The sequence below is a fragment of the Delphinus delphis genome, chromosome 4 (assembly GCF_949987515.2).
Source record: "Delphinus delphis chromosome 4, mDelDel1.2, whole genome shotgun sequence".
Lineage (NCBI taxonomy): Eukaryota > Metazoa > Chordata > Mammalia > Artiodactyla > Delphinidae > Delphinus > Delphinus delphis.
The window spans coordinates 73,267,131-73,293,905 of NC_082686.1; the positions used below are offsets into that span (position 1 = coordinate 73,267,131).

Consider the following 26,775-nt stretch of genomic DNA (forward strand, 5'->3'; position numbering starts at 1 on the left):
CACAGTAAGTGTTAGTGGAAAATCGCATTCCCATTTAGGACAACGGAAGAACATTAATTGACTTAAGCATGGACCTTTTGGTTTTTTATTATATGTTTCATGAATTTTATTAATTGGCATAGACATTAAAACATAACTAAAATCAAGTACGGAATAACTATAAAATTCTCAATTGTAGATATGTTACCTATCATTTGCCAAGTAAGGAAGACAATAACTTTGGAAATGAAGCCACTTTTTAAAGGAGACGCCATTTCTGTGTGATAGGATGACAGTTATTGATTAGAATCATAGATTGTAGTTAACACCCTAATTTTTAGTAAAGAAATGGAAGTGCAGGGAGATGGTTGCTCATTCAGGGTCACACAGCTGGTTTGTGACAAAATTGAGGCTCAAAACCTGGCTCTTTAAAAAACTTGCTATGGCAGATAGTCAAGAGACGACCAAGGTCAGACGACAGTGGATCAACCCAGAATTAAGACTCCGTGCTTCCAGTGCAGGGGCGGGCGGGTTCGATCCCTGGTCGGGGAACTAAGATACCACATTACACGAGGCCAAAAAAAATAAAACATAAAGGAAATGTCAAAAAAAGAAAAAAAGAAAAAACTTGCTATGGAAATTCCAAACAATCTGAATTTTTATTTTTTATTTTTTTGCGGTACGCGGGCCTCTCACTGTTGTGGCCTCTCCCGTTGCGGAGCACAGGCTCCGGATGTGCAGGCTCAGCGGCCATGGCTCACGGGCCCAGCCGCTCCACGGCATGTGGGATCTTCCCAGACCAGGGCACGAACCCGTGTCCCCTGCATCAGCAGGCGGACTCTCAACCACTGCGCCACCAGGGAAGCCCACAATCTGTATTTTGATAAGACAAAATACAACTTCAATAACCACAAAAAAATAGCTTAAAAAATATTTTTTAAAACCTTCCTAATCCATTTGCATTATTAGGAATAAATTATGCATAGCAAATTAGTTTCATTTTCATACACCTTTAAAGAATATTTTGATGACAACAGTAGTTAAAGGCAGACTTCTAAGGAATATAGTATATAAACATTATACAAATCCCTTTTCAAAAACAAAAACAAAAGTCAAAACCTTGCAACAGAAGTCTTAAGTATTTTCTAGGTTATAGGTCAGTAGCTATAAAAGGGAGAAGAAAGAAAGAGTTATCTATTAAATGTTATTTAGAATTCTCTTCTGCTTTTCAATTTTAAAAATTTGGAATGTATCTAAATTTTTTTATATGAGGTTACCAAAAGTCTAATGTTAGGAAGTACGTGCAAATAATTTCCCTTTACCTGTATATGACTTCCAGACTCTGCCCTGCTTCTCTAGTTAGTTCTCTATCTAGCTTGATTTAATATATTCTACGAGCCTCTGAATGAAAGACTGTGTATTTGTGATATTTGTGCCTTAACTTTAAAAATCCAAGAATTCAACTGTTCAAATGTAGATTTTTTTTCTGCCCATTGTTTACGTTTGTTTTTGTTTTAATTGTTTGTGGATTAGTTTTAGGAAACATACTTTCTTGTAGTTACTATAAGGTGCCAATCATATGATGACAAATTTGCCATTGTCTATAGTTTTATGGAGTAGAAGCATACAGTATTTTCAAAAGGAACTTTTTAAAAAGATCTTCCTGAGGGAAATGTGAATTTGACTAGGAATTCCCAGGTAGTTTTAAAACCTGACCCTGTGTTTCATAAAATCTAAGTATATCTTGAAAGCATCATTCTACGATCTGAAATTTAACCAAAGAGATGGTATTTTGTGTGATATGATTGAAATAGCGTAAGGAGTGAAACGTTTTATGTCTTATGTGAATTGTTGAGCTTGTTTCTGGTTGGCTTCAGATTTCTGGTGTCTCTTAAGATTTTTATATGTCTATAGTATACATTTTTTGATGATGTGATATCTACAAAATAGTCTTTCCATACCAGGCCATCTTCTCAGTGTGTCAGCTTTACTTCAAGCTCAAGTCAGTGCTAGATGGATTACTAATACCTGTATATCTCTTTTGCTTTTAATGATAAATTTAGAAAAGATGAAGGAACAAGGAAAATAATTAAATATTAACATTATTTAGTAGTGAGGTGTTAAAACGAATAAAGAAGTTGAATAATTACATGCTGTGCTCAGTCTTTGTGGAATTAGAAAATATAGCTGAAAGCATAAAATGTATTATATAGTATCTTAATCTAGTACAGATACAAATAAGAAGTGTATAGATAGATTAAAGATAAACTCTACTTATGTGTGACCTTAGAGTCTCCACTATCATTTGACAAAAAGAGGGTGAGCAGATGGGAGGAACTTTTCCTTATGGAAAATTCTCATTTGTTTCAGGTGTATATATATATAAAACTGTAGTGATTATTTCCTTTAAATTTTTAAGATGAGGAAAGGTACTATTTATATTTTACAGCTGTGACCATAGAGGCAGAAAATAATAGCAGAGTGTGCTAAGTCCTACCAGAACCTTCTATACCATAATGCTTTGAAGAAAATTTTGAATATTTCTGAAATATTAGCATTTCAGATCCCTAAGAATTGGAATTAACTGTATAAATGCATGTATGTGTAATATGTGAGCAAAATACCACAGATACTTTTGACTCTTTTGTTAGGTTATGAGCTTAAGCTGGTTCCTTTAATTCTTGCTTTATTTTCATATCATGCTAGTCTTTTGCTTATTTTGCACATTTGCGTTTTCATTCTTTTACCACCTTTCCCTTATGTTTTAATCCTGCCCCATTTTTTCACATGACAGGAAAAAGCCCGATCATATCAGGTACCAAATGGCTTCCTTCCCCCCACCCCTACCTTACTCCAGTTTCCTCTTTGGCACGAGAAAGCTCATAATTAACCTGCATTTCAATTGGATTACTTGCAATGGATATAAAGTCTCATGTTTTAAATTGGGAAGAAAGTGTAATTCTTATTTGAGGAATGGAATTATACCTTTTCATTGCTTATCTCCTCAATTTGTTTTAATCTGGAAAAGAACATTTGATATGTATATAGTTATCCAAAGAAGATATAGATTGAGTAATACGAATACCTTTATATATATATATGTGTGTCTGTATTTTTTAAGGGAAATAAGCTAGTAAATGCTTCTTAAATTTTTTAAACAGTAATTAGGAATTAGCCCCTTTGGTAATCACTTTATTAATTATGTTTAAAGGAAACATTGTCAGTTCCTAGCTTTTGTTTGTTTTACCATTTTGGTCTTTTTCCTTGTGAAAAACTAAATTGAATTTTAGATAAAGGAACATATACATGTTCAGGCTTTTAATTTTGTTAAATGTTCACCTTTTTGGCACCTCTGTGCCAGATGTGTGCATGAATCCATCGTCTGTATAGTTTTAGTGATAAAGCTTCTACAGATTTAGAAGTCTGACTTTTACCCATGTTCTTGATTTTGAGTTCTGGGACTAGTGCTCAAAAATTGTAAAAGATACTTGATTTCTTTTTTAATGTATTCCCTCCCCACCAAAATTCTGTCATCCTATGGCTCTCATTGGTATTTAAAAATTAATAATATTTGTTTATGAATGTAATATTTTGGTCTAAAATCTTTATTATGTTATCTCAGTTTGAGATAGATATAAAGTGGTGTCTTAGTTTTCTTAAAACCAAGAAATTTTCCTTTTTAAAAACTTTTATATTTTGGCTTTGTGGTCAGTTTGTGAATCTTGCAGAATATAGTGTAGTTGTCAGCACAATGCTTTCCAACATTTGTCTTTTTTATTATTTAATTACCTTTTAAAGAATCTTCAAATTACAGGTAGCATGAACTTGAAAAATATTAAATATCTTTGCATATCGCATAGACTATGAACTGTCTCATTTTTCCTTTTATTAAAATTGTTAATAATAACTAGGATTATCCTACAGGAGCAATTTAAAATTATATTTTATTTTACTTACCTGATTAAGGTCTTCATCAGTGTAAATGAGTAAAGTTAACTCTTTTTTCCTTTTTTAATGGCAGAGGAGGGGAGATAGTATCATAAGACATACTGATCTTAGTAATTAAAGTATTTTTCTACCTAGGATATATGTGGGGTTGTTTTTCCTTAGGAGATGTCAAATTAAGATGAATTTGTAGTGTATACAAAAACTAATGATGTGAGAAAGTTACCCAGAAGCAGATAGATGGTAGGGGAACTGAGTTTCAGAAATACAAATGATCTATAAAGTTAATAATCAGAGGAAATTGTCTCTAACAAAAAAAAAATTAAGTTTTTATCTAGTATTTTGTTATTTATGTTTAGAGGCTATTCTAAGATTCAGCAGGTCAAAAGAAATTTATTTTTTGAAGACCTCAGAAGCATGAAAAGTTTACATGGATGTTTTTCCATTGTGCAATAAAATTCATTGTAGTTTTTCATCAAATTATATAATATGATTACTATATATAAAATATAAGAATTTTTATTAATATGGTTTACGCTACTTCAAATGATTTTTTTAAAAAACACTTTAATCAATATCAGAGATTGTTTCCATTGCATGTCATCCCATGTGGCAGGGCTGCACCATTTTGTTTGTTTGGAGGTATTTCCTTTAACATTTCTAACCAACCATGTGTTCCAAAGCAAAGAGACCCAGAAGTTCTTCCTTTTCTAGCTCACCTCTTGATGATTTGCATTTAGAGGCAACCCACTTGGTTTTATCTAGATGCTTATTTAACAGTCTCTATTTTAATGGTAACGGTGATACCTTTTTAAATAGCAAGAAAACCTAACAATCTGTCTAGCTTAAAAATAGAAAAGCATCTAATCATTTTCTCAGCTTTGGAGAATTAACTTAATTTTTTAAAATAGAAATTCTAAATATGTCTAAATACAATTTTTAGTGCTTTGTATTAGAATCAATGAAAAGGTAGAATCTCTATCTGCTAATAGATTAATAACTAATGTTTATGATAGAAATCATCTCACATGAAACTAATTTTAAAATAATGACTCAAATATTGTTTTACCTTTCATGCTTGATGAGAGTTTTTGCTTCCTTTTATGAATGGCTTTTGGCTGTGATTTTTTTTTTGTAAGTCTTTAGGTCCTTTTACTGTTTTAATAAATTAGAATTAGTAAATATGCCATACGTAGCTTAGTTTTTTCTTCTAAAGAAGATTGCAAGTAAAGTGTTTGCCAATTAATGTATAGTAATGAGCAGAACAATAGTTGGGTGACTCATTTTTAGTCATAACTTTGATTATTCTGCTTAGAAGTATTTTACATGAAAGTAAGCCCAAGTGAATTGGCACCTATCTCCTGTGATGTCAGTTCTAAAAGGATGATACAATTTTCTGTTTTGCTTAACAAATCAAATGCTGAATTAGCTTCAGAAAGGTTGAAAACAAAGCACCATTTATTTCAGTCTTTTATTGTATACAAATGAAGTCTTATTTATAATATAATTTTACTTCTACTTTATAACAAAAGCAAATTATTTGGGGGGAAAGATTTAGTTATTTTTGAGGAAGCTCAAAAAGCTAAATTTTTATTTTAAAACAATTATTATTTGGTAATGACATAAAGGATGACAACTTTTGTTAGGATATAAATTTCTGACATAAAAATGAATCAAAATATAGTAATTTTATTTTCCTAATCTGTGGTTTTAAAATTGCCTGAAATTGTTTTTTTTACTTTCAGTAGTTATCTATCTCATTGACATCAGTTTATATAAAGCAAAACAAAACAATGCACTTCTAAAAACATAATTACCATAAACTGATTTTCTAGTGCTTTCCTCAATATTTCTTTTCTAACAACAACTGAAATAAATTATGTTTGTGAAAACGTAATCTATTTTGTATCTATTTAGACGCTGGTTTTCAATACAGAATAATCAGTTGGTTTACCAGAAAAAGTTTAAGGTAGGTGTTTTGTTAATTAGTGAAAACCCATTGAGTCCCCAGTTTAAGTTTTTTAACTGTTCCTTTTGGTAAAGCATTGAAGTCCATAAATATGCATGTGTGCAAGATTACTGTTTATTAGTTTTATGTTTGTGTATGTATAAGAGGACTCAGAAGTGGAAAGTGTCAACATTGTGTCCTGAATTCTTAGTTCCTAGCTTTGAGATGGATTTTTCTGTGTCCCAGGATTATTACTTTTATTCCTTCACGTTTCTTTGTCCAGCTGTGAGACAGGAATTCCCTAGTACTGTTTTGATGCTGAAGGAAAGGGTGCCTTTTAAGAAATATCACCTTAGGGCCAAAAGTGGTAATGGAGAAAGGTTAATAATTACATTAAAGTGTAAGCTTGAATTAATTTAAATAGAAACTTTTAAATTTGTTAACATTGTTTTTACATGTTTGTTTTCCTGAACCTGATTTTAAGAGTAAGGTATTTTTATTTAATGGAAAGGCATAATGAGATTATATGTGACTTGAGAATGTTAAAGATAATTAGAGAAAAAGAACTATTAGTTAATTGATGACTTGATTTTTACCTAGTTAGTCTTTATGAATGATGTATTCACCTGTAAATTTCAAATATCCACTTTACTCTTGAGATGACACAATGTGAAATTTTACTTGCTATTCTATGGTAGCAGGTTTATTCCATAGAAGTTCTTTATTCTAACTAATTAGTCCATGGTTATTTCTACTCTGATAAGCTTGGTTTTGAGTTTATTTTTTTATTAAGTACTAAAAAATGATTTAAAATTTCTCATTTTCTTAGGTATTTTAAGAAGCACGTATAGGCTTCTTATTTTTCTTTCAGTTATTTAAACTTGACTCATGAAAGGCTTCTTGTTTTGGAGGAAAGTAGCTTTTATTATATGTGAGTAAGGATCAAGAGAGAAATCGATATGAAAGAAAATAGAAGAAAATGAACAGAAAGCTAACATTTATTGAGCACTTGCTAATTAACTACCAAGTGTTGGACTAAGTTTATATAAACTATTTCATTTAATTCTTATACAGCAGTTTTATGAGGCAGATAAAATTATTAACAGGGCAGGATTACCTTTATTAGTTATATCTATGTTGATAACTCCTATTTCTAATCTAAAATAAGATAAAATATAAACCTTTAAAATTAGACCATTTATTCCAAGTACTGTTTTTAAGTATGTTTTCATTGGTAGTTGGTATTTAAAACCTAGGTTGATAAATATAGGAGTTTTGTTTCCTTATTGTAGGATAATCCCACTGTGGTGGTAGAAGATCTAAGGCTCTGTACAGTGAAACATTGTGAGGACATAGAACGACGATTCTGCTTTGAGGTGGTCTCTCCAACAAAGTGAGTGGTTCTAAAGAATTTGAGAGTTGCTTTTATGTTTCCATAGCTTGTCTTAAAGAATTTTCCAGAATACAGAGAGATCTGTGTTGCAGTTGTGATTATATGAGCTAAAGAGGAAAAAAGTGCTCTAAAAGTAAATTTTAATAATTAATGGTTACACGTATTAAGTCAGATATTTATGTAACTTCTACCCAGTATTGTATTCTTTAAATTCTATAAAGATGATTGATGTGGCCATGTGAAAACATATTAACTGTCATGGTAATGAACTGAAGTCATATATCAGATAAATTTCTTTGATAACTATCATTTCATATATCTACCCAATGGAAAAAATTAATGTTATTTTATGTGGCAAATTTAAAGTTTTTTTTTTTTTTTAATATACAGGAAAGGGTGATTTGTTTTCAGTAGGTAATTTATTTCATTGGTTCCTTGATTTCTTTATGAACATACCCTGTCGTAAAGATAGGTGAAATAAAACCTTTCAACAGAAATTAGTTTTTGTTAGAAAATTATTAAATAACAAAGTGGACAAAAAAGTAAACCTTCTTATTTTTTGGTTTAATTTAGTATCTGAGAAAACAATGTTATTTCCTTTTAGAAGTTGTATGCTTCAGGCAGATTCTGAAAAGCTGCGCCAGGCATGGATTAAGGCTGTTCAGACCAGTATTGCTACTGCTTATAGAGAGAAGGGTGATGAATCGGAGGTTAGTAAACCATATTGTAATACCAAGTGATACATTAACAAAGTTTCTAATTTTAGTCGCAACATTGCATGATTATTAAAACTTTCTTTTTTATGGAGGATAATTTTTTTTGTAATTGAAATGGGTTTTATTTTTAAATTGTAGATTCAATTCTCTTGCTTATTTCTCTTTACTTATCATTTTATATATATGTTTAATATATATTTAATATATATATTTATGTTTAATCCATTATTTCAATATGTGTCCCAGGTATTCTGATGCAAGTATTTTTCCCCAAATATTTTATTATTCTAATAAAACAGTGAATGTGAAAGGTATTTAAAATTAAAACTGGGTGAAAAGCAAAAAAGGAAAGCTCATATTTTAGTGGAAATCTCCCTGGAGAAGATAAACTAAATATAGAGTCTTGGGTTGTAGTCTGGCTTTAGCTACCCAGTGAGTTTACAAACTCCTTTGAGCAAGGCCATGAGTGAGTCTTAAGAAATGGAACTCACCACTTCCCCCCACTAGCTTCCTGAAAATGTGACATTTGTGAATCTCTGTACATGTCTGAAAATGTCTGTATTCTATCCTCACATTTGTTTGATAGTTTGGTTGAGTGTGGAATTTTTAGGTTGGAAATGATTATTCTTAAAAATTTTAATGGCAGTGTTTTTCTTGTTTCCAGAGTTGTTGTTGGAGTCTTTCTTGTTACCAGTCTTTAGTATTCCTCCTCTCCAATTTCTTTGTTTTCTTTTTCTGGAATTTCTGGACTGGTCTTATGATTTTCTTATTTTTTGTGTTTTTTGTTCTGTATTCTGGGAGATTTTATCAGTTAGTCTTCCAAACCTTCTATTGAATATTTCAGTTCTGCTAGCACATATTTAATTTCCAAGAGATCCTTTTTGTTTGCTGAATGTTTGTACATATAAACTTGTTCTTTTTTCATATATGCAGTGTTAGAGTTGTGGTTCTTAATCTTGACTGCACATTAGGATAGCACAAGAAGCTTTAAAAAATCCCAGTGCTTAGGTCCCACCCCAGAACAATTGAATGGAGTTGGGACCCAGGCATCAATATTTTTAAAAGCTTTCTAAATGATTTCTGTGTATAGACAATGTTGAGAACCATTTTATTAGGGGCTTTCCTTGGCTTTCTGGTAATCTGCTCATGGTTGCAAGTTAAGGAGTAACCTCTTCGGAAGCTCTGAGAACACAGTTAGGACTTCGTTGACTGTGAGCTTCAGCAAAGTGTGGACCATTTGTTGAGGAACAACCAGAGTTAGGGTCTTTGGAGTCTTTTCAGCTAAGATTCCCCAGAGAAGACTCACCAATCTCCTGCATAGGGATAAGGGCCTGGCTTGGAGCTAATTGCTGGGGATCGCAGCATTCGGTGTGTATACATTAATTTAATCCTCTGCCTTCCACCTTTTAGGTAAACCCCATCCAGTCACTTTCTGTTTTACTTTCCCAGAGAATAAACCTCTAGTCATTTGTGTGTCTTTGTAGAGAGCAGTACACTAATGGCAGTGTTGGGGAGGGCACCTTCGATCTAACTGCTTCTTAAACAATCAGTCCTCCTACTTTCATCCCCACTTCCAAGATAACTGGTATAAATCCTTGAGTCCTTTGAATATTATGTGATATAAATTGATGGACTCTTAGATTTTTCTTATTATTTCCTTAGATTTTACCTTGGTCTACTCAGTTACCATTCATCCAGCCACTCTTCAGCTCCCCAAGTTTTGTTGCTCTTATTTTCTTTCCTGTTCTCCCTATTCTTGTGGATAAATGTCTTAATTTTTTTAAATAAAAAAGCTTAAGTTTTTAAAAGTAGATTACAGATATCATGTCATTCCACACTTAATAGTAATTTCTTAATATCGTCTGTAACCCAGTCTATATTCATGTGTCTTCAGTTGTCCTAAAAATGTCTTTTACAACCTGTTTTACAAAGTAGGAGCTCTTCTATGACTGGGCATTGCATCTGGTCTTATGTTCCTTGTCTTTCCATCTAGAACAGTTCTTTTTTTTTTCATAACAATGATGTGCTGAAAAGGTTAGGCTATTTGTTCCTATAGAATTCCTTCTCATAGATTGCAACATAGATAATGTATATACTTCATGCTGCAACAGGAGACATACAATATTGTTATCCAGCCACTGTTAATGCGAAAATGTTCTGTGTGAACATGAAGCAGACACATTGGATTAGGGAGATGACAATATGATCCCTCCATTGTCATGTTCCATTTCCTTTTTTGTTCCCAGTCTACTTTGTTATTTTGTGTAACAAAATCTACCTTGTGTTACTTTGACCCTATAAGATCTATGCTCCATCAACCATTCATCTAATAGTTTTATAACTGAATTTGTAATTTCATTAGGAATTGCAAAATGATGATTTTCTAATTCTGTCATTCCCATCTGCATTCCTGTGTGAAATACAGGTTTTCTTCATCAACGGAGCTATTTAGTTAGTTTAATAAAATGCTTGATTTTTTGCTTTTAATGACCACATTTGGTTGATTTATTAGCTACCTTAAGTGGGGACAGATACATGTTTTTTGGGATATCATTATACACTCATGGATTTTTGGTAAATACAGTGGGTCCCAATTAATTGCAGTAATTACTCTTTTTTCATATTCAGATTATCACAACTTTGTCCATTAAGGGCTCTGGGTAATTGCGTTTAAAAAAATTCTCTAGTTTTTAGCGGAGTTTTGAGAGGGAACAAATTTAGGTGTGTATCCAGATCATCTTGATGAAGGAGCTAGTGGTGTTGCTGAAATACCTATGTTAGCAAAATCATACACCAGAAATAGCAGGGATTACAGGAAAAATAGGGATAGGGCCAACCTAAAAAACCTTGTAAGTTTGTAACTTGAATAATTTTTGGAACTTTAGAATCTCAGTAAAAATATTGGCTTGGCCAAAAAGTTTGTTTGGTTTTAAGTCAAGATAAAAGACACATTTTTCATGAAGAACTTTATGGAACAACTTATTCACTACCGAATGAGCTTTTTGGCCAACCCAATATTAGCCTAGTTAAATTCCTAATAAATGAACACTATAATATAGAATACAGATGGGACTTAACTTTAAAAATTGGTGAGGATAGCTTAAAGGAAGGGTACAGAAGGGTTGAGGCTTTGGTGACATATACAAAATACATAAAGATCAGAGAGAATGGTGCAGTAAACACTTTCAAGTCATAGCACATGGCCAAAATGAGCCAAGAAGAATGGGGAGATGGGTGTCATTTTCAGTCCTGTGTTCCTTGAGGTGGCCAGCCCAAGTTCTGCTGTGTTAGTATACTTTGCTTTTGGCCAAAAGCATTAGCTAATAAAGAAAAAATTGGGACTGAACCAACATGATTTCTGCATTATATTGACATCCTTTCTCTATATGATAATTGCTTATGAGCTAATTCACATTATCAAACATGTTTTAGTAAAGCAGATTTTATTTCTTTTTTAAAAAAATTTTAAAGTAATCTCAAATTTATAGAGAAGTTCCAAGTATAATACAAACAGTTTTTTCCCCTGAACTGTTTCAGAGTAAGCTGCTAACATATGCCCCATCACCCATTATTAATTTAGTGAGTAATTCCCACAATTAGGACATTTCTCCTGTATAAGCATAGTACAGTCATCAAAATCAAGAAATGAGCATTGATGCATTACTTCCATTTAATTCTCAAATATCATTGTTTTAACAGTTGTCCCAGTAATGTTCTTTACAGCAAAAAGATGCAGTTCAGAAGCACAGGTCTCTTTTAGTTGTCATGACTCTTCAGTTTCCTTCAGTTAGGAATAGTCCCTCAGTCTTACTTTGACCTTCTTGACCTTGGTTGTATTCAAGATTACAGGTTTCTGTAGAATGTCCCTCATTGTTGGTTTGTTTACTCACAAGGTTATGCATCTTTTGTAGGAATGTTGTATAAATGATGCTGTGTTCTTCTCACTGCATCCTTTCAGGTGGCACAAGATTTTGATTTGTCCCGTTATTGGTGATGTTAACTTTGATCACTTGAGTAAGGTAGTGTCTGCTAGACTTCTCTACTGTAATGTTATCTTTGTAATAGTATTTTGTGTGTGTGGGGGGGGTACTTTGAGACTATGTAGATATTCTGTTCCTCATCAGGCTTTAAATTTTAAAATATAATTATATCAAGATAGGCCTCTATTTTATTCAATGTATTATAATTCATTACTATCATTATTTGTTTTGTTTCTCAAATTGACCCAAGTTTGGCCAATCCAGTGGAGCCCTGGATTCTGTATCCTTTTGACATGTTCCCAACAATCTTTGAGTTGTTCTCTACTTTCTAACATGATGAGATGTTCCGAGTTCATCTTCTTGTAGTTTCTCTGTACTAGCCTTGAAATCAGTAGTTTCTGCAAACTGCCCTAGTTCTTTTTCGTGGAGAATAGTTTGTAGAAACCAAGATAAGGGAATATACATGTATATATACACATATACACATTTACATCTGTATAACTTTATGTATCTATTTGTACTGAAACCATTAGGGCACCTGTTGGTATTTCCAGTCCTAATTTAATATAACAGGGTTTGTTCTAACTCTCTCCCTTTTTATATAAATTAGCCCTTTCTCTGCAGTGAGAAATCTGGCTCCCACTTATTTTTAGCAGGTTTAGTTACATAATCAGTTCCCCTGTATGTGACCAATATCCCTTCCCTGCTGCCATTTCCCACGTGCCAGGCTCTAACATCTCTCACTAGGTGGCACTCCCACTTTGTAGTTCCTCTCTATCCTCAGGCTCTCATTTCCTTTGTTGGGCTGTCTCCCTATGCAAATACCCTCCTTCTGCTGCTTGGGAACAGCAACCTGCACAGGGTCACTCTCATTTGAGGGTATGCTCCTCACCCAGCTGAGTCCTCTCTGGCATACTGTATCCCCACACTTTCTTTGCTTAGCCCCACCTAACGGCTATTGAATTGAGTTTTCAAGAAGGGCAAGACAAGGGCCAAATTATATTTCTGTTGATTTTATACTAAAATACTGGCTTGTTGAAATGTTTTTAAACCAGAAGACTTTTTAGGTCATATCTTTAATTGCTTAGGATCCCCAAACTACATGTTTGTATTTGGTCGTTATTGGTATAGACTTTGTTGTTCACTTAAAAAATTAGCTTTTTGCTTATCTACCACCTTTGCTTTTCTCCTCGTTTCGCCTGAGATTTTAGACATTGTGCATTCTGTTGTTGATTCACTCGTAATTATAATTATGCAATTGATCTCCTCATTAGTAAAAGGCCATATCATTTTCAGTAATTCACTGCAGCAATTGAAACAACTTGCTTGCAGTTCATTGAATACCTTGGAAAAACTTGGTATAAAATAGTATTTATTTTATTCTTGAGTCTTTATAGTCTCACGTGTACTCTCTCTGTCTCTCATCCTGCGTGTTAATTTACTGTTCCCCTTTCTCTTTGCCATTTTATCTTGTACATACATTCATTGTGTCGGGTTATTTTTTAATATTAATGTGTTTCTCCCCACAAGACTAAAGGCCAATTGATGGAGGAAACTATATCTTTTCATCCTTGAATCCCCGGTGCTTAGAACAGTTCCTGGCTTAGGCCCATAATAGGCCTTCAATTTGTTGATTAGAAGCATTTGTTTGGAGCATGCAGTGTGCAACGTAGTATTACAATCCTTTTTTTTTTTTTTTTTTAATAATTCTTAATTCTTTTAGAAGCTGGATAAGAAATCATCTCCATCCACGGGAAGCCTGGATTCTGGAAATGAGTCAAAAGATAAATTATTGAAAGGAGAAAGTGCATTGCAGCGAGTCCAGTGTATTCCTGGCAATGCCAGCTGTTGTGACTGTGGTCTGGCAGACCCACGGTGGGCCAGCATCAACCTGGGCATCACCCTGTGTATCGAGTGTTCTGGGATTCACCGGTGGGTAGGCCTGCCCAGGATGAGAGACTTCTTTCCGTTAAACACACATTGTAAATTACTGTGTCTCATTGGTTAGAGGACCTTTCCCACTTGCCTAGTTTGACTGCCAGTGTGTTTTTGTATCTTTTATGAAGTGGATAAAATTCTGGTTTGTGAAGTACTTTTGAGGACTTCGATTCACCATTCATTATTAACTAGAAGATCTGTCCCTATTTATGTATGTGTTGAGGCCTATATTAGAGACTATGTCACATTAAGAGAGAAAAATAACTTGCATAATGTGCAAATAGAGACTTGAAAGTTTTATATATTAATGCAGTCTTTTTTTTTCCCCACTTAGGAGTCTTGGAGTTCACTTTTCAAAAGTACGATCTTTAACTTTAGACACCTGGGAGCCTGAACTTTTAAAGGTAAAATGAATATTTGCTTAAAAATATTTTATGTTTTCACATAAAAGTCAAGATTTTATTTATTTATTTTTTTTTTTGCCACATAGCTGTGCAGGATCTTAGTTCCCCTACCAGGGATTGAACCCGTGCCCCCTGCAGTGGAAAGGCAGAGTTCTAACCACTGGACTGCCAGGGAATCCCCCAAAGTCAAGATTTTAGAATCTGGTTTTACAAATGTGTGAGTTTCTCAGTGCTAACAGTGAATTAAATTGTATTGGAACATATCTGATGTTATTTTGGCAAATCTGGTGTTTTGTTATTGGTTTTTTAAATTGCTAAGCTTATTATGTAGCACTCTTAACTCCATGTCAGTTCACTTTTTTTTTTTTGCGGTACGCGGGCCTTTCACTGTTGTGGCCCTCTCCCATTGCGGAGCACAGGCTCTGGACGCACAGGCTCAGCGGCCATGGCTCACGGGCCCAGCCGCTCCGCGGCATGTGGGATCCTCCCGGACCGGGGCAAGAACCCGTGTCCCCTGCATCGGCAGGCGAACTCTTAACCACTGCACCACCAGGGAAGCCCTGTCAGTTCACTTTTTAAGGAAACCAGCACCCCTGCATTTTTATGTTTTCTCACAAATTATCTTAGATTCTGTGCCTTAATTTTATATTTTATAATTACATAAATTCTTGTTAAAAATATTAGATATTGCTATAGTGAGCTGCGTGATAGATTGGTATAGCATGTCATTATCATTGCATATTTTAGCATAACACATTTGCAAATTTACATTTTTAAGGGGTAGTACTCATCAGACTAAGACATCCTTTTTCCTGTGTAAGGATTCATATCTATGAAAATGTCATAAATGATTTTATATCACAACTGGGTTTTTAATATTTACAAAATTTATACTGGTTAATAGTATACCCATTTTAATTCCCACCATTTAGTTTACCATACTGTAAAAAATATACGTTTGTGTAAAGGTTGTAGTGTATCCTACATTTATTTCTGTCTGAAAATTGTGTTCTTAATATGCTTGTGTTTTTATTTCAATCCATAAATAAACCAATAATCCTGTCAATTAAGTAAAGTAAAAAGTTTTCTTTGTGGAATCACTGTGGAAACGTCTAAATGAAAGTGATTAAGTTGGCTCCTGTGGTAGAGCCCTATTTCGATAGATTCCATAAATTGTTATGAATTCAAAGGAGAAGAAAGTGGGGGGTGGGGGCTAGCAATCTAATTTCTGCATCAACTTTGCGTGTAGATATGAACTCAGTGGATTCAGTTTAGAAGCTTTGGTTGAAACACAACTGTCTGATACATTTAAAAAATATTTAGAAATACTTATAAATAAAGTGTAAGGAGAAAATAGTTTGCTTCAATTCTGAGTTGTTTAAACCTTACCGTGTCTGGACTTAGGCTTCTTTTTTCAGTTAACTTAGCAGATGTTGTGAATGTGTAGCCTTGTGCTAGCCACAGTAAGGGATAGAAATCTGGTAGAAGATGGGTGAGGAGAAACGCTTTCTTGAGGAGTAGTAATCTTCTAGGGAAGGTATTCTGGTGAAGAATGGCAAAATGGTGATATTGCTCTCAGTCCTTGTCTCCTTTTGTTTTAACTTTAAGCATCTTTGTGAAATGAGCATTTGCAGAACATGCAAAAAGAACTAAGTAGCTCTGTTTGCTTAAGGATTTATATAGTGTTTTTTAGGAAATTATTGCTTATTTTCTGTCTTTCTGCCAAACAGCTTATGTGTGAGTTGGGGAATGATGTTATGAATAGAGTTTATGAAGCTAATGTGGAAAAAATGGGAATAAAGAAACCGCAACCAGGACAAAGGTACTGTTGTGTTAATGTGTTACCTCATCCCCCCCCCACCATCTTGAATATAGCTGTTATTTTATTTCACTTTAATTGATATGTATTATTGAAGCAGACTGTTCAGAAGAGATCATTACTGCTTCTGTTAAAATGTGGCTGTGTCTCTCTTGGGTTTGTTAATTAGATAATTATATTTTACTAGTCAGATAATAAATTATAGTCTCCAGATGAGAGAGAATCTTAAAAATTAAGGCTCCGGGGCTTCCCTGGTGGCGCAGTGGTTAAGAATCCGCTTGCCAATGCAGGGGACACAGGTTCGAGCCCTGGCCCAGGAAGATCCCACATGCCGCGGAGCAACTAAGCCCGTGGGCCACAACTACCGAGCCTGCGCTCTAGAGCCTGTGAGCCACAACTGCTGAGCCTGCATGCCACAACTACTGAAGCCTGCACGCCTAGATCCCATGCTCCACAAGAGAAGCCACCACAATGAGAAGCCCGCACACTGCATTGAAGAGTAGCCCCCGCTCGCCACAACTAGAGAAAGCCCGCGCACAGCAACAAAGACCCAAAGTAGCCAGAAATAAATAAATTAAAAATAAATTAATTTAAAAAAAAGGCTCCACATAGGAATATAAAAACTCTTAGCAGTTAAAGGAGACAAAGTTCTGTTAGTGGCAGGCCTTTAAAAAGAGTTAATCTGTTCATTAATGTCTCCAAGGATCAAGTTTCTACTACCTACAATGAATAGTATCACATTGTTTGACTTCGTTCTGCAAATATTTGTTAATTATGTATTTCATACATGGCATTATTATATTGAAGAATTACAGATGAAAAGGGTAGCTTCTGGTAGGGGAGCGTACTTACTTAATTGCTCTGTTTGAAATTTTACTTCCAATTCTATATATGGAGACTCTGAATGAAGTGGCCGCCTTCAAGGTAGATAATTAGTTTTGTTGTTCATGTTATTTTTAGACTTTATGATTCTTTATATTAGGTATTAAAATTTTATTTGCCATAATCCTATGTTTGATTATATTTTTATGATAATTAATACTTTTAAAAAGTTATTGCCCTCTAAACCAATACCACTTAAATCAGATTCTTATTTTTTTGCTAAAGCATGTCTGTTTGAGTTATTTCAGACCTTGAGATATCCTATTTTAGCCAAAGACCTAGGCATTTTAGAAAGATGTAAGTAAGAAAAGGTATAGAACAAACTTGGTGTTTTATAGTTGTATCATAAATCAAAAAATTTAAATGTGATACCTTTTTTGGTCCCCCTTAAGTTAGAAATGCTATGTTGTTTTGAAGTAGTTGTCTTACGAAGAATTATGGTCATGACTAGTGATAGTTCAGTATGTGACATTATTTATCGGAGTAAAAATGGAATTAAAGTTAACTTCTGTAAATTTTAATAGTTTCTTGGTAATGTTTTTCATTCTGTAAAAAGCAAAAGAGAATATATATGGGAATGAATGAGCATAGAAATTAAGACAATAAGAGAGTGCCATGTTAATACTTGTGATTTTTCATTTTATTGTTTGTTTTTCATTTAAACATGAAATCATAGTTCATTTAATATTGGGAAGGAAAACATGTTGTAGAATGTTGCAAATTCAGTTTTAACTAGTATGACATTTAGTGACTTTCTTTGAAAAATTCAATATGTAATGGCTTCTTTTCAGTATTAGCCATGCTAAGATATTAAGCAGAACATCATGACATTTTTATGTATACCAACCAGACAGGAGAAAGAGGCGTATATCAGAGCAAAATATGTGGAGAGAAAATTTGTGGATAAATATTCTATATCATCATCACCTCCTGAGCAGGAAAAACAGATTGTCTCCAAAAGTTGTGAAGAAAAGAGGCTGAGCATTTCTAAACTTGGGCCAAGTGAACAAGTTAGAGCATCTCCCCAAAGTTCAGGTATTACGGTTTACTTGTTATCTATATAAATATTTTCTTAAGCTGAAGTCACTTTCTTAATCTCTGAATTAGTAGCTGTTGTAGATTTTTTAAATGCTAAAAACTGTTTCCTTCTGTATATCCTACAGAAAAATTGGATTTCTCTGTTTTTAAAACAGTTAAATTTAAGCAGTGTTCTGATAATTCACATTTCTAGGTACACTTGACCCTTGAACAACTCAGGGGTTGGGGCACTGACTCTCCGATCAGTTGAAACTTCTCATATAATTTGTAGTTGGCCCTCCATGTATGCGTTTCCTCCATGTCTGCTCTGCAGTTCCTCTGTATCATTGGTTCTGCATCCGTGGATACCACCAATCCCAGATCATGTGGTACTGTAGTATTTAGTATTGAAAAAATCTGAGTATATGTGGACCCACGTAGTTCAAACCTGTGTTGTTCAAGGTTCAACCATAATGTGTATATTCTTAAGGAATAAAACTGCTTAAAATGAAAGGGGAGATGGGAATTGCAAATCTGTCATGCAAAAAGCCCTAAATATCTGATTAACCACCTAATAGCCTTCCTGTTTTTTCCTCCTAAATTTTTCCCAGTAACGTTTTTTCCTGCCCTTTTCCCTTCTTATGGCCTGCTTTGTGCTTTGCTAACTTGCATGTCCCCAGTGATTGCTGTAAATAGCGACGAGGCCAGGAGGGAGTCTCTGTTCTGTCCTGATGAGCTAGATTCACTCTTCTCCTACTTTGATACTTCTTCAAAACTACGTAGTAGTAAGTACTACTCTTGTGGAGCATTCCAAGTCTGTGCCCGTGGTCATTGTGCGGTGTGGCCATTTCTCTAGATGTTACCCATTGTCTCAGAATTACACATTACTTACAGTCATACGATAAATTAACTCTTTACTACCCCTGACACATTACGGGGTAGTGAGATATGTTGCGACTCTGAAAATAAGTTTATTGCTAGGCTTCATGACTGATTCATATTTTGATACGTGAAGTGTTTCAAAGGATTAAAATTGTCGTAAATTTATTCTGCTGGTGGTGGCTGAGATCACGTTGATGTATCAGAGCTCATTTTAAAACCTCATTGATTGTGGGACTTTTTTTCTTAATGGTGCAAACTTTAATCACTAGCTGGTTTTTTTTTAAAACAGTCAAAAGTAATGACAGTGGAATCCAGCAGAGCTCTGATGATGGAAGAGAATCTTTACCTTCCACAGTGTCAGCCAATAGTTTATATGAGCCGGGTGAGTTTTGGTGAAATTCCATGTTAATTGGTATTGTTTGCTGAAAAATGCATGTGGAAAATGCCAAGTTTGATTAAATAGTTTCTGAAGGAAGTGGTTAGTCTTTCAGAAGGTACTAAGGGGCAGTTAATACTGCTGAATGAGAAAGCAGCTATTTTCATATTTGGAAGTTCTCTCTTAGCTGTACATTTTTCTGAGCCTCAAGATATGTGTCAATAGCTAAGGATAATTTTTAATCCATGTGAACGGTATTTCTTACTACCCGTTATGTTTTTTTGTGGCTGTCTTTTCTTATCAGGAGAAAGAGATCAGCAAATCCCCCACATCCCCCCCCAAGTTAGGTTTTTCTTCTGACCTGTGCTTTCCTCCTATATTCTCTCCTTTATGATTTCAGTGGTTATGATCTTGCAGAATACTCAGGATAGTAAGCATTCTTTAAATTATTTGAATTGCTTGTACTGCAAATTGTGATGATGGTATTGGACCATTCTAGGAATAAAGTGAGGTTTGGTCTAGTAGTGAAATCCTTTAGGGGTTCTTACTGCCTCTTCTGAGTCTCTAAGTCCAGGCTTATACTCATATATACCTAATTTTAATCTAATACAGAGTAATTTACCTATCCATTGGATACTGGCAAGACCATAAAGGCCTGGTGTACTAGTCGATGTATTTATAAGAGAAGAAGGTTGTGGAGAGTGATTAGTCTATAGGAAATAAGATTCCTTTGTGAACATCTCCCATTAGCTCATTTTGTTAAACTAGTGGTTTCTTATGTCACAACTTTCATACTGTGATACAGGTAAGAGTTCGCTTTTTTAAAAAGCTGTGGTAAGATACACATAACGTAAAATTTACCATCTTAACAATTTTCAAGTGTACAGTTCAGTGGCATTAAATCTATTCACACTGTTGTGCTGCCATCACCACCATCTATCCACAGAACTCTTTTCATCTTACAGAACTGAAATTCTGTACCTATGAAGCAATGACTCCCCATTCTTTCCCTCCCTCCTTGCCAAGAGCTCATTTTTATTGATGTATTTGTGTTTGCTTTTCAGAGACAGAAAGGCAGGATTCTTCTGTGTTTCTCGACTCTCAACATCTTAATCCAGGACTCCAGCTTTATAGGGCTTCATATGAAAAAAATCTTCCTAAAATGGCTGAAGCTTTGGCTCATGGCGCAGATGTGAACTGGCCTAATTCTGAGGAAAACAAAGCAACACCACTTATTCAGGCTGTATTAGGGGTATGAATTTGTAAATTCAGGTCTTCAGTGGTAGTAGAGCATTAAAAAAAATCATAATTCATTTTGAGCATAGCTTTAGCATTATTGTTTGCTTTAAGAGATGGGATAGAAAATAGAAGCAGCAGCTAGTAGTGATTTCTGAACATCACTTTGTATAAGCTCAATTTTTTTTCTTAATGAGGGAGTTCTAGTAATGAAAGTAGTGGGTTTTGCTAGATCACAAACTGCAAATTGAATCCCAGTTAGAAGTAGTTCTTGGGAAGAAAATAATATAATTTATCATTTTTCTGCTTTTTGCAGGGGGGTATTTTCTCTTTTGGGGAAAATACAATAGAAAGGCTATTAGAGTAAAGTAAATACTCTGTTAATAGAAATATATTGTTGTTTGTTTGCTTTTTCTCCATTGTTATCTTCTTTTTTCCTCTAAGGGCTCTTTGGTGACATGCGAGTTTCTCCTTCAGAATGGTGCTAATGTGAACCAGAGAGATGTGCAAGGGCGGGGACCACTGCACCATGCCACTGTCTTAGGGCACACGGGGTAAACTAGTGCTTATATATTTAAGTAGTTGAAAAAATTATTTTGAAATAATGTTTTGCCCTTTCTCAGGTTAAGATTGTTAGCTAGAGCTTATAAAGTTATACTTTCCTTGACTTACACTCTCATGCTGGCACTTAAAATTTTTAAAAATTTCATTCAGAAAAAAGATATGGTTACTTTTCAGATAAGAAAATTGCCAAGCTTACTTTGAACTTTACTAATTCTTTATATAGATCTGTTTTAGTATTTAAAACTGTGGTGATTTCATCAGGCAACTTAAGTCTGTATTTGTGTATATTTATGCATGTACATACATTATGTAGATAGCACATACATTTTGGGAGAGTTCTGTAACTTTGTAAATTTTAGTTTTCCCACAGGGTAGTTAATTCTTATTTTGTGCTATTGATGTGTGTCTTCTGGAGCAATATTTAGATTCACAGAACAATAAAGCCGTAAAAATGGGCTTTCTACTAGAGGGTACAAATAAAGTCAAAATATTGGCCTTATGTAAAGTTTGTGTCATAGGTCATTGTTTTTCAATAAAACATCTCAGGATCTCCAAGTCTTATTACCTGGACAAACAAGAAACTGTCCTTTTTTAATGTTTATTTTATAGCATCTTCTATTTTCATCATAGCTTATTTTGTTTCCCTCTATTAGCAAGAAGATTCAGTTCAATAACTTTATCATAAAAACTTTTCTCTACTTAAAAATGGTTGTATTTAACTCATCCTTTGTATTTTCTTCATAATCATAATTATTCCCATTTTACTTTATAGACTCCATTTATTCATTTTTTTTCATTTTTTGTCAGTTTCTTCAAGTTATGAATATTTGTGGAATACAGCAGCAAGATTACTTCCCACTCGTTGCTGTTGTATTATCGTTAATGTATTATGATGTTAACATTGCCTTGGCTTTCTTCTTTCCCAGATAATGACCTTGAGTGATTTTTGTTTTATTTACATTTATAGTTATCTGTGTACATCTTTTTATGATATTCTTGGAGGGTAGGGACCATAATTTACACATCTCACTATGCTGTATATTATCAGGTTAAATGTGAAAATTTCATAAGATTTATAAAATGTTGATCATGGTAGATTTTTATTATTAGAGTCAATAGTCAATAAATCTTTGTAGAATGAAATCAAGAATTTCCTAATGAAAATGTTATTTCTTTAAGTAGTGCTTTTTATTTCTTAAGGTGAATACTAATTTTTTTTCTTATCGGCAATATCTCATAAACACTGTTCCCTTAAACAGGCAGGTATGTTTATTCCTAAAACGAGGTGCCAATCAACATGCCACTGATGAAGAAGGGAAGGACCCTTTGAGTATAGCTGTGGAAGCAGCCAACGCTGATATAGTGACCTTGTAAGTGTTTTCTTTTCACTTGATTATTTTCCATACACCGTATTACTTAATACAGTGTTTAAACATAGAGTTTCGTGTGTAGGCATGAAATTTAAACTTGGTTCTTTACTAGAAGCCATTTACTTCTCTAAGCACGTTAAATGTATGAAGCACTTTACATACATGAACTTACTTGGTTCCCACCTCAACCCTGTGAGGAAGGTTTTATTATTATCAGCCTCATTTTATAAGGAAGCCAAGCCACAAATAATTTGAGAAGCTAGTAAGTGGTAGGGCTGGGATTTGAAACCAAGAATTCTGGCTCTAAAACCCATGTGCTTAGCCACTTCTGTTATACTGCCTGGCCCGTAGGAACAGAAAATCAGTAACTTTTCTGATTCTTTAACTCTCAGTACAGTACTGGGGTGGGAGTTGGATTGGTATAGTAACAGGCAATTTTTCGACTACCTCAGGAATTAGAGGATTATAAGCAGGGAAACCAACTGCATTGATGTTAGTAACTTTTGCAGTTGCATTTCCTTTGGGCAGTGATAATTAGGGGACCTGTTTGTACTTACTTTTTTAAAGAATTATTTGTATGAGTCCTCTATTTTGAGGTAAAAATATTTGTTTTGGAATGTTTGAATACAATTTAACATGACCTACTAAAGAAAGAATCTTGAGGTCTTTATTTGATTTTCATCTTAGATCAGAGTTGTTCATTACACTTGGAATCTAGGAATGTGGTTGTCACCTACACTTTATTGTTGTGTAGGGAGTCTCAAGCATATGTTGTATGAATCGCTTATTCAGTCTATTCTGAATGAAGCCCAGGATTGCTGATTCCCTGTTAAATAAGTAGAGATAGTTCCATCTACACTACTGAATTTCAGTCACTTACAGATAGAAACTCCCTTGACTGTCTTGAACTCCTGAGCTCCCACTGAGAATTCTTGACTTGCCATATATCACCCCTCCCTGACCCCTGCCAGATTAAAACAAAACGAAAAAACAAAAGAGCAAGACATATTTTCTCTGTACTTAGCTTCTTTTCCTCACTGGAGGGGTTATTGTTATTATGGAGTCTATTGTAGGAAAATTTACATCTATTAAATCATTATAGACTTAAAATTGGAGAAAGATAAGTTATTAAAGAAAAGATAGGAGTGATATACAGAGAAATTAACCCTGGCTGCAGCTTCCCAGGCAATTCTTACAGTAATGGGCCTTCTTCCCCCAAAATATGGTCCCAAATTGTCTTAAGTTTTCTCATTTTACTTTGTATGAGGACGTCAGTTTCACTTACAATTTTTTGAAACAGGCATCCTCTGTGAAAAGTCCAAATACCAAAAAGGGAGACTTATCTTGCTATTATTAATTCACACAATGGTTGGAAAGGAAATGGCAGGGAATTGTGGTACTTTGAAGATAAAAAAAGCCCATGTCAGATGCGGCAACTGCCAGAGAGAGCATGCTAGAAGAGGGTGACAGAAGTCTGGGAAGGCGTTGAGGATTTGGCGGCCTGGAGGACAGGCAAGAAGTACAGAGTAGGAGAGGGGCACCACAGGTAACATTTGCCTGTTTCAAAATGTTGCTTAAAGTCAGTAAGAAAATGAGAGGAAATTCTTGTTTCCTTAATCCAGTGCTACAGGTCTTCCTGCTGCCAGGATAAATAACCCAAAAAAGAATGTATAATCAATATGGTAACCATGCAAAAATCTTGGTAACCTATGGTCACTTATTATAATGTCTGTAGGTCAGAATATATCCCTAATATTTATAGATAACATGTGCTATTTATACATCTGGAACTACCGTACCTCAGGGTGAACCAGAATGAACTTATGACAGGCTATTGCTTCCATTCTATAGAAGCAATAATTTCAGCAGTTGGCAGTTAAAGTTTGACAGGTTGCTTTAGGAGCCAGGAATTCTCTGTGTCTGGAGGAAGTAAGCTGCTAGAGGTGCTGCCGGGAACCTGCTTAAACAGAAGTGAAATGCCCTTGTTAGAAGTCTTTTATTGTCTTCTCTCATGAGAATTGTATAAGATAAAATACAGTTATTTTTGTATCTCAGATTGCTGGGCCTGATAAACTAAAAGTACTTTTGTTTCAGTGGCAAATACTGGTAAAAGAAAAAATTACATGAATACGTCTTAGCTGTGTATGTAATTCATTAGTTTATGAATATTTATATTGTATAACTTATCTAAAAAATTCTTTTATTTAATTTTAGGTTACGGTTAGCAAGAATGAATGAAGAGATGCGGGAATCAGAAGGACTTTATGGACAGCCAGGTCAATATTCTACTAATAACCATACTGAAATGCAGTATAAGAAATGCATCCAGGAATTTATCAGTTTACAATTGGAAGATTCATAGTTCTTTAGTAAACTAACTTAATGCTACAGAGTTTTTATAAATTACTTGTAAATTGTGAGTTGTTAGGTATATATACTGTACTTACTGAATTCTTGGGAGTGGCTCACTCCCGAGCCTTTAAAAATCCGTAACTATTCCTATTACAGAACACATTTACTTGCTGTATCTAACTCTGGCTGCTGACTTCTTTATCTGCTGTACAGATGTCTTCCATATACATTCCAGAGAGGCGAATGGAATGATAACATATCTTTATACACTTACAGCAGCACAGCAGTCATTTTCTTTTTGGCTGTCAAGTGAATATAACAAAATTGTTTTCTTTTTGTTATTCAGGGAATTTCTATAAATTGTGTTCAGGGAAAAAAACAAATCACTATGTGTTGACATATAAAAGTCAGTATGGAAAATGCCTAGAAGAAGTTTATTAAATTAAGAGTTCCGTATTTGATCTAAAAATGAGTGGAAGGTTTAAGAATAAAATTTACCAGTAGGTTAAGAAGTCCATAATGCAAATGGAGTTAGTTTAAAAGGTATAGGGAAAAGGTCAAATTTTATCTTGTACCTTTGCCCCAAGTAATTGTACAATATCTGTTGGATAAATGGAAGTATTTAGAAGAATATTTCATGAGCTTGATGGATGGCAAAGTAGACGTATTCTTATTAGAGAGAACTCAGGATCAGCTCAATTCTCATTTTGAGTAATTTTTGAGTCGAGATGTCAAGAAAAGCAAGAAATGTTGCTGATCAGATTTCTTTCTTTGATGAACATATCCTGATTAGACATTCTTCACAAAGAAGAGAGTAATAATTAGATCTCCAGTTTCATGAATTTGAGTATATGAATTACTAATTTATCTGTTTTAAATTCATATACATGCTCGTTAAAAATTTTAGGAATTCATGACTAAAATAATTGAGAATGTTCAGTTTTAAGTGAGTATGTTTGATTTTTTTTCAATGACTACTAATATATTATTTTAAAAGTGGCTTGTGATATCATCTATCTTTCCTGTTTAAGTATGTTTTGAAATTTCTGCACTTTATGCTAGCTTCAGCCATTTACTTTTATTTTAGCCAGATTAATATATAACTAAGATAAATATGGGGCCATTCCTTTCTCAGAGGACTGTATTTATGACTTATTTTTGGTCTACTTTAATAGGAACAAATAAGAACTTTGAGAATAGAGGCACTTCAGCTAGATACTTCTAATCTAGGGTGTCCCACTTTAATCCTATGGATCAAACAGTACTACTGACTCATGATGTACCAAGATGTAAGAGTGCTGATTAAGGGTGAAGTCTCAGCGTTAATTCTGAATTTCACCCATTTGTTTTAAACTTGAATGTTAGACTTTAAATACATTATAATTTTGTAACAGATATACACTTAAGTGATAGTATTACTAGGCCATTTTTGAGGCCTTTATGTTTAAGCACTTTAAAATGAAAATTATTCAAAGACTATGACCTGATTCGTGAGGTAAGAGTGAACTTCAAGATTTTAAGTTAAACAGTTTTTTTTTTCTTGACATTTTAAGTGTAAATGTTTTCTTAAGGTGTTTGCTGATGAAGCTGCACCCAGCTGATTAGTCAGAAGGTCGGTGGGTGACTTTTCTCTGGAGCTGGGAAGCTTGGAAGGACAGGTCTTCTTATGTTCTTGCAGCTTCTAGTTCCACCTAAACTGCTCGGGCTTCTGCCCCCATCTAGGAGCATTCAAATGTCTCTTTCACTGTCATTTTATGTATACGTTTATGAGTATATACCTTCCGCTCAACAGTAGAAAAACAGATTTTTCCAATTTATTTGAATGAAAATTTGAAGAAAAGGCTTATTTAAAAAAAAAAAGCTTGGGCTTCCCTGGTGGCGCAGTGGTTGAGAGTCCGTCCGCCTGCCGATGCAGGGGACTCGGATTCGTGCCCTGGTCCAGGAAGACCCCACATGCCGCAGAGCGGCTAGGCC

The 26,775-nt window shown here is 34.2% G+C and overlaps 1 protein-coding gene across 2 annotated transcripts in view; it reads left to right on the forward strand.

Annotated features, from left to right (window-relative positions):
- The window catches only part of ACAP2 (ArfGAP with coiled-coil, ankyrin repeat and PH domains 2), a 164,196-nt gene that overhangs the window by 129,077 nt on the left and 8,344 nt on the right, over window positions 1-26,775 (forward strand). Inside the window, exons 11-24 of one of the 2 annotated variants that reach the window (XM_060010911.1) lie at window positions 2,774-2,794; window positions 5,842-5,893; window positions 7,165-7,265; window positions 7,870-7,975; window positions 13,685-13,893; window positions 14,234-14,303; window positions 16,034-16,125; window positions 17,855-18,039; window positions 18,702-18,806; window positions 19,193-19,285; window positions 20,344-20,531; window positions 20,960-21,069; window positions 22,339-22,449; window positions 24,664-24,725. In XM_060010911.1, the coding sequence (XP_059866894.1) occupies window positions 2,774-2,794; window positions 5,842-5,893; window positions 7,165-7,265; window positions 7,870-7,975; window positions 13,685-13,893; window positions 14,234-14,303; window positions 16,034-16,125; window positions 17,855-18,039; window positions 18,702-18,806; window positions 19,193-19,285; window positions 20,344-20,531; window positions 20,960-21,069; window positions 22,339-22,449; window positions 24,664-24,725 (1,505 nt within the window). The remainder of the gene's footprint in view (window positions 1-2,773; window positions 2,795-5,841; window positions 5,894-7,164; window positions 7,266-7,869; window positions 7,976-13,684; window positions 13,894-14,233; window positions 14,304-16,033; window positions 16,126-17,854; window positions 18,040-18,701; window positions 18,807-19,192; window positions 19,286-20,343; window positions 20,532-20,959; window positions 21,070-22,338; window positions 22,450-24,663; window positions 24,726-26,775) is intronic. The other variant, XM_060010912.1, reaches the window with a different exon arrangement.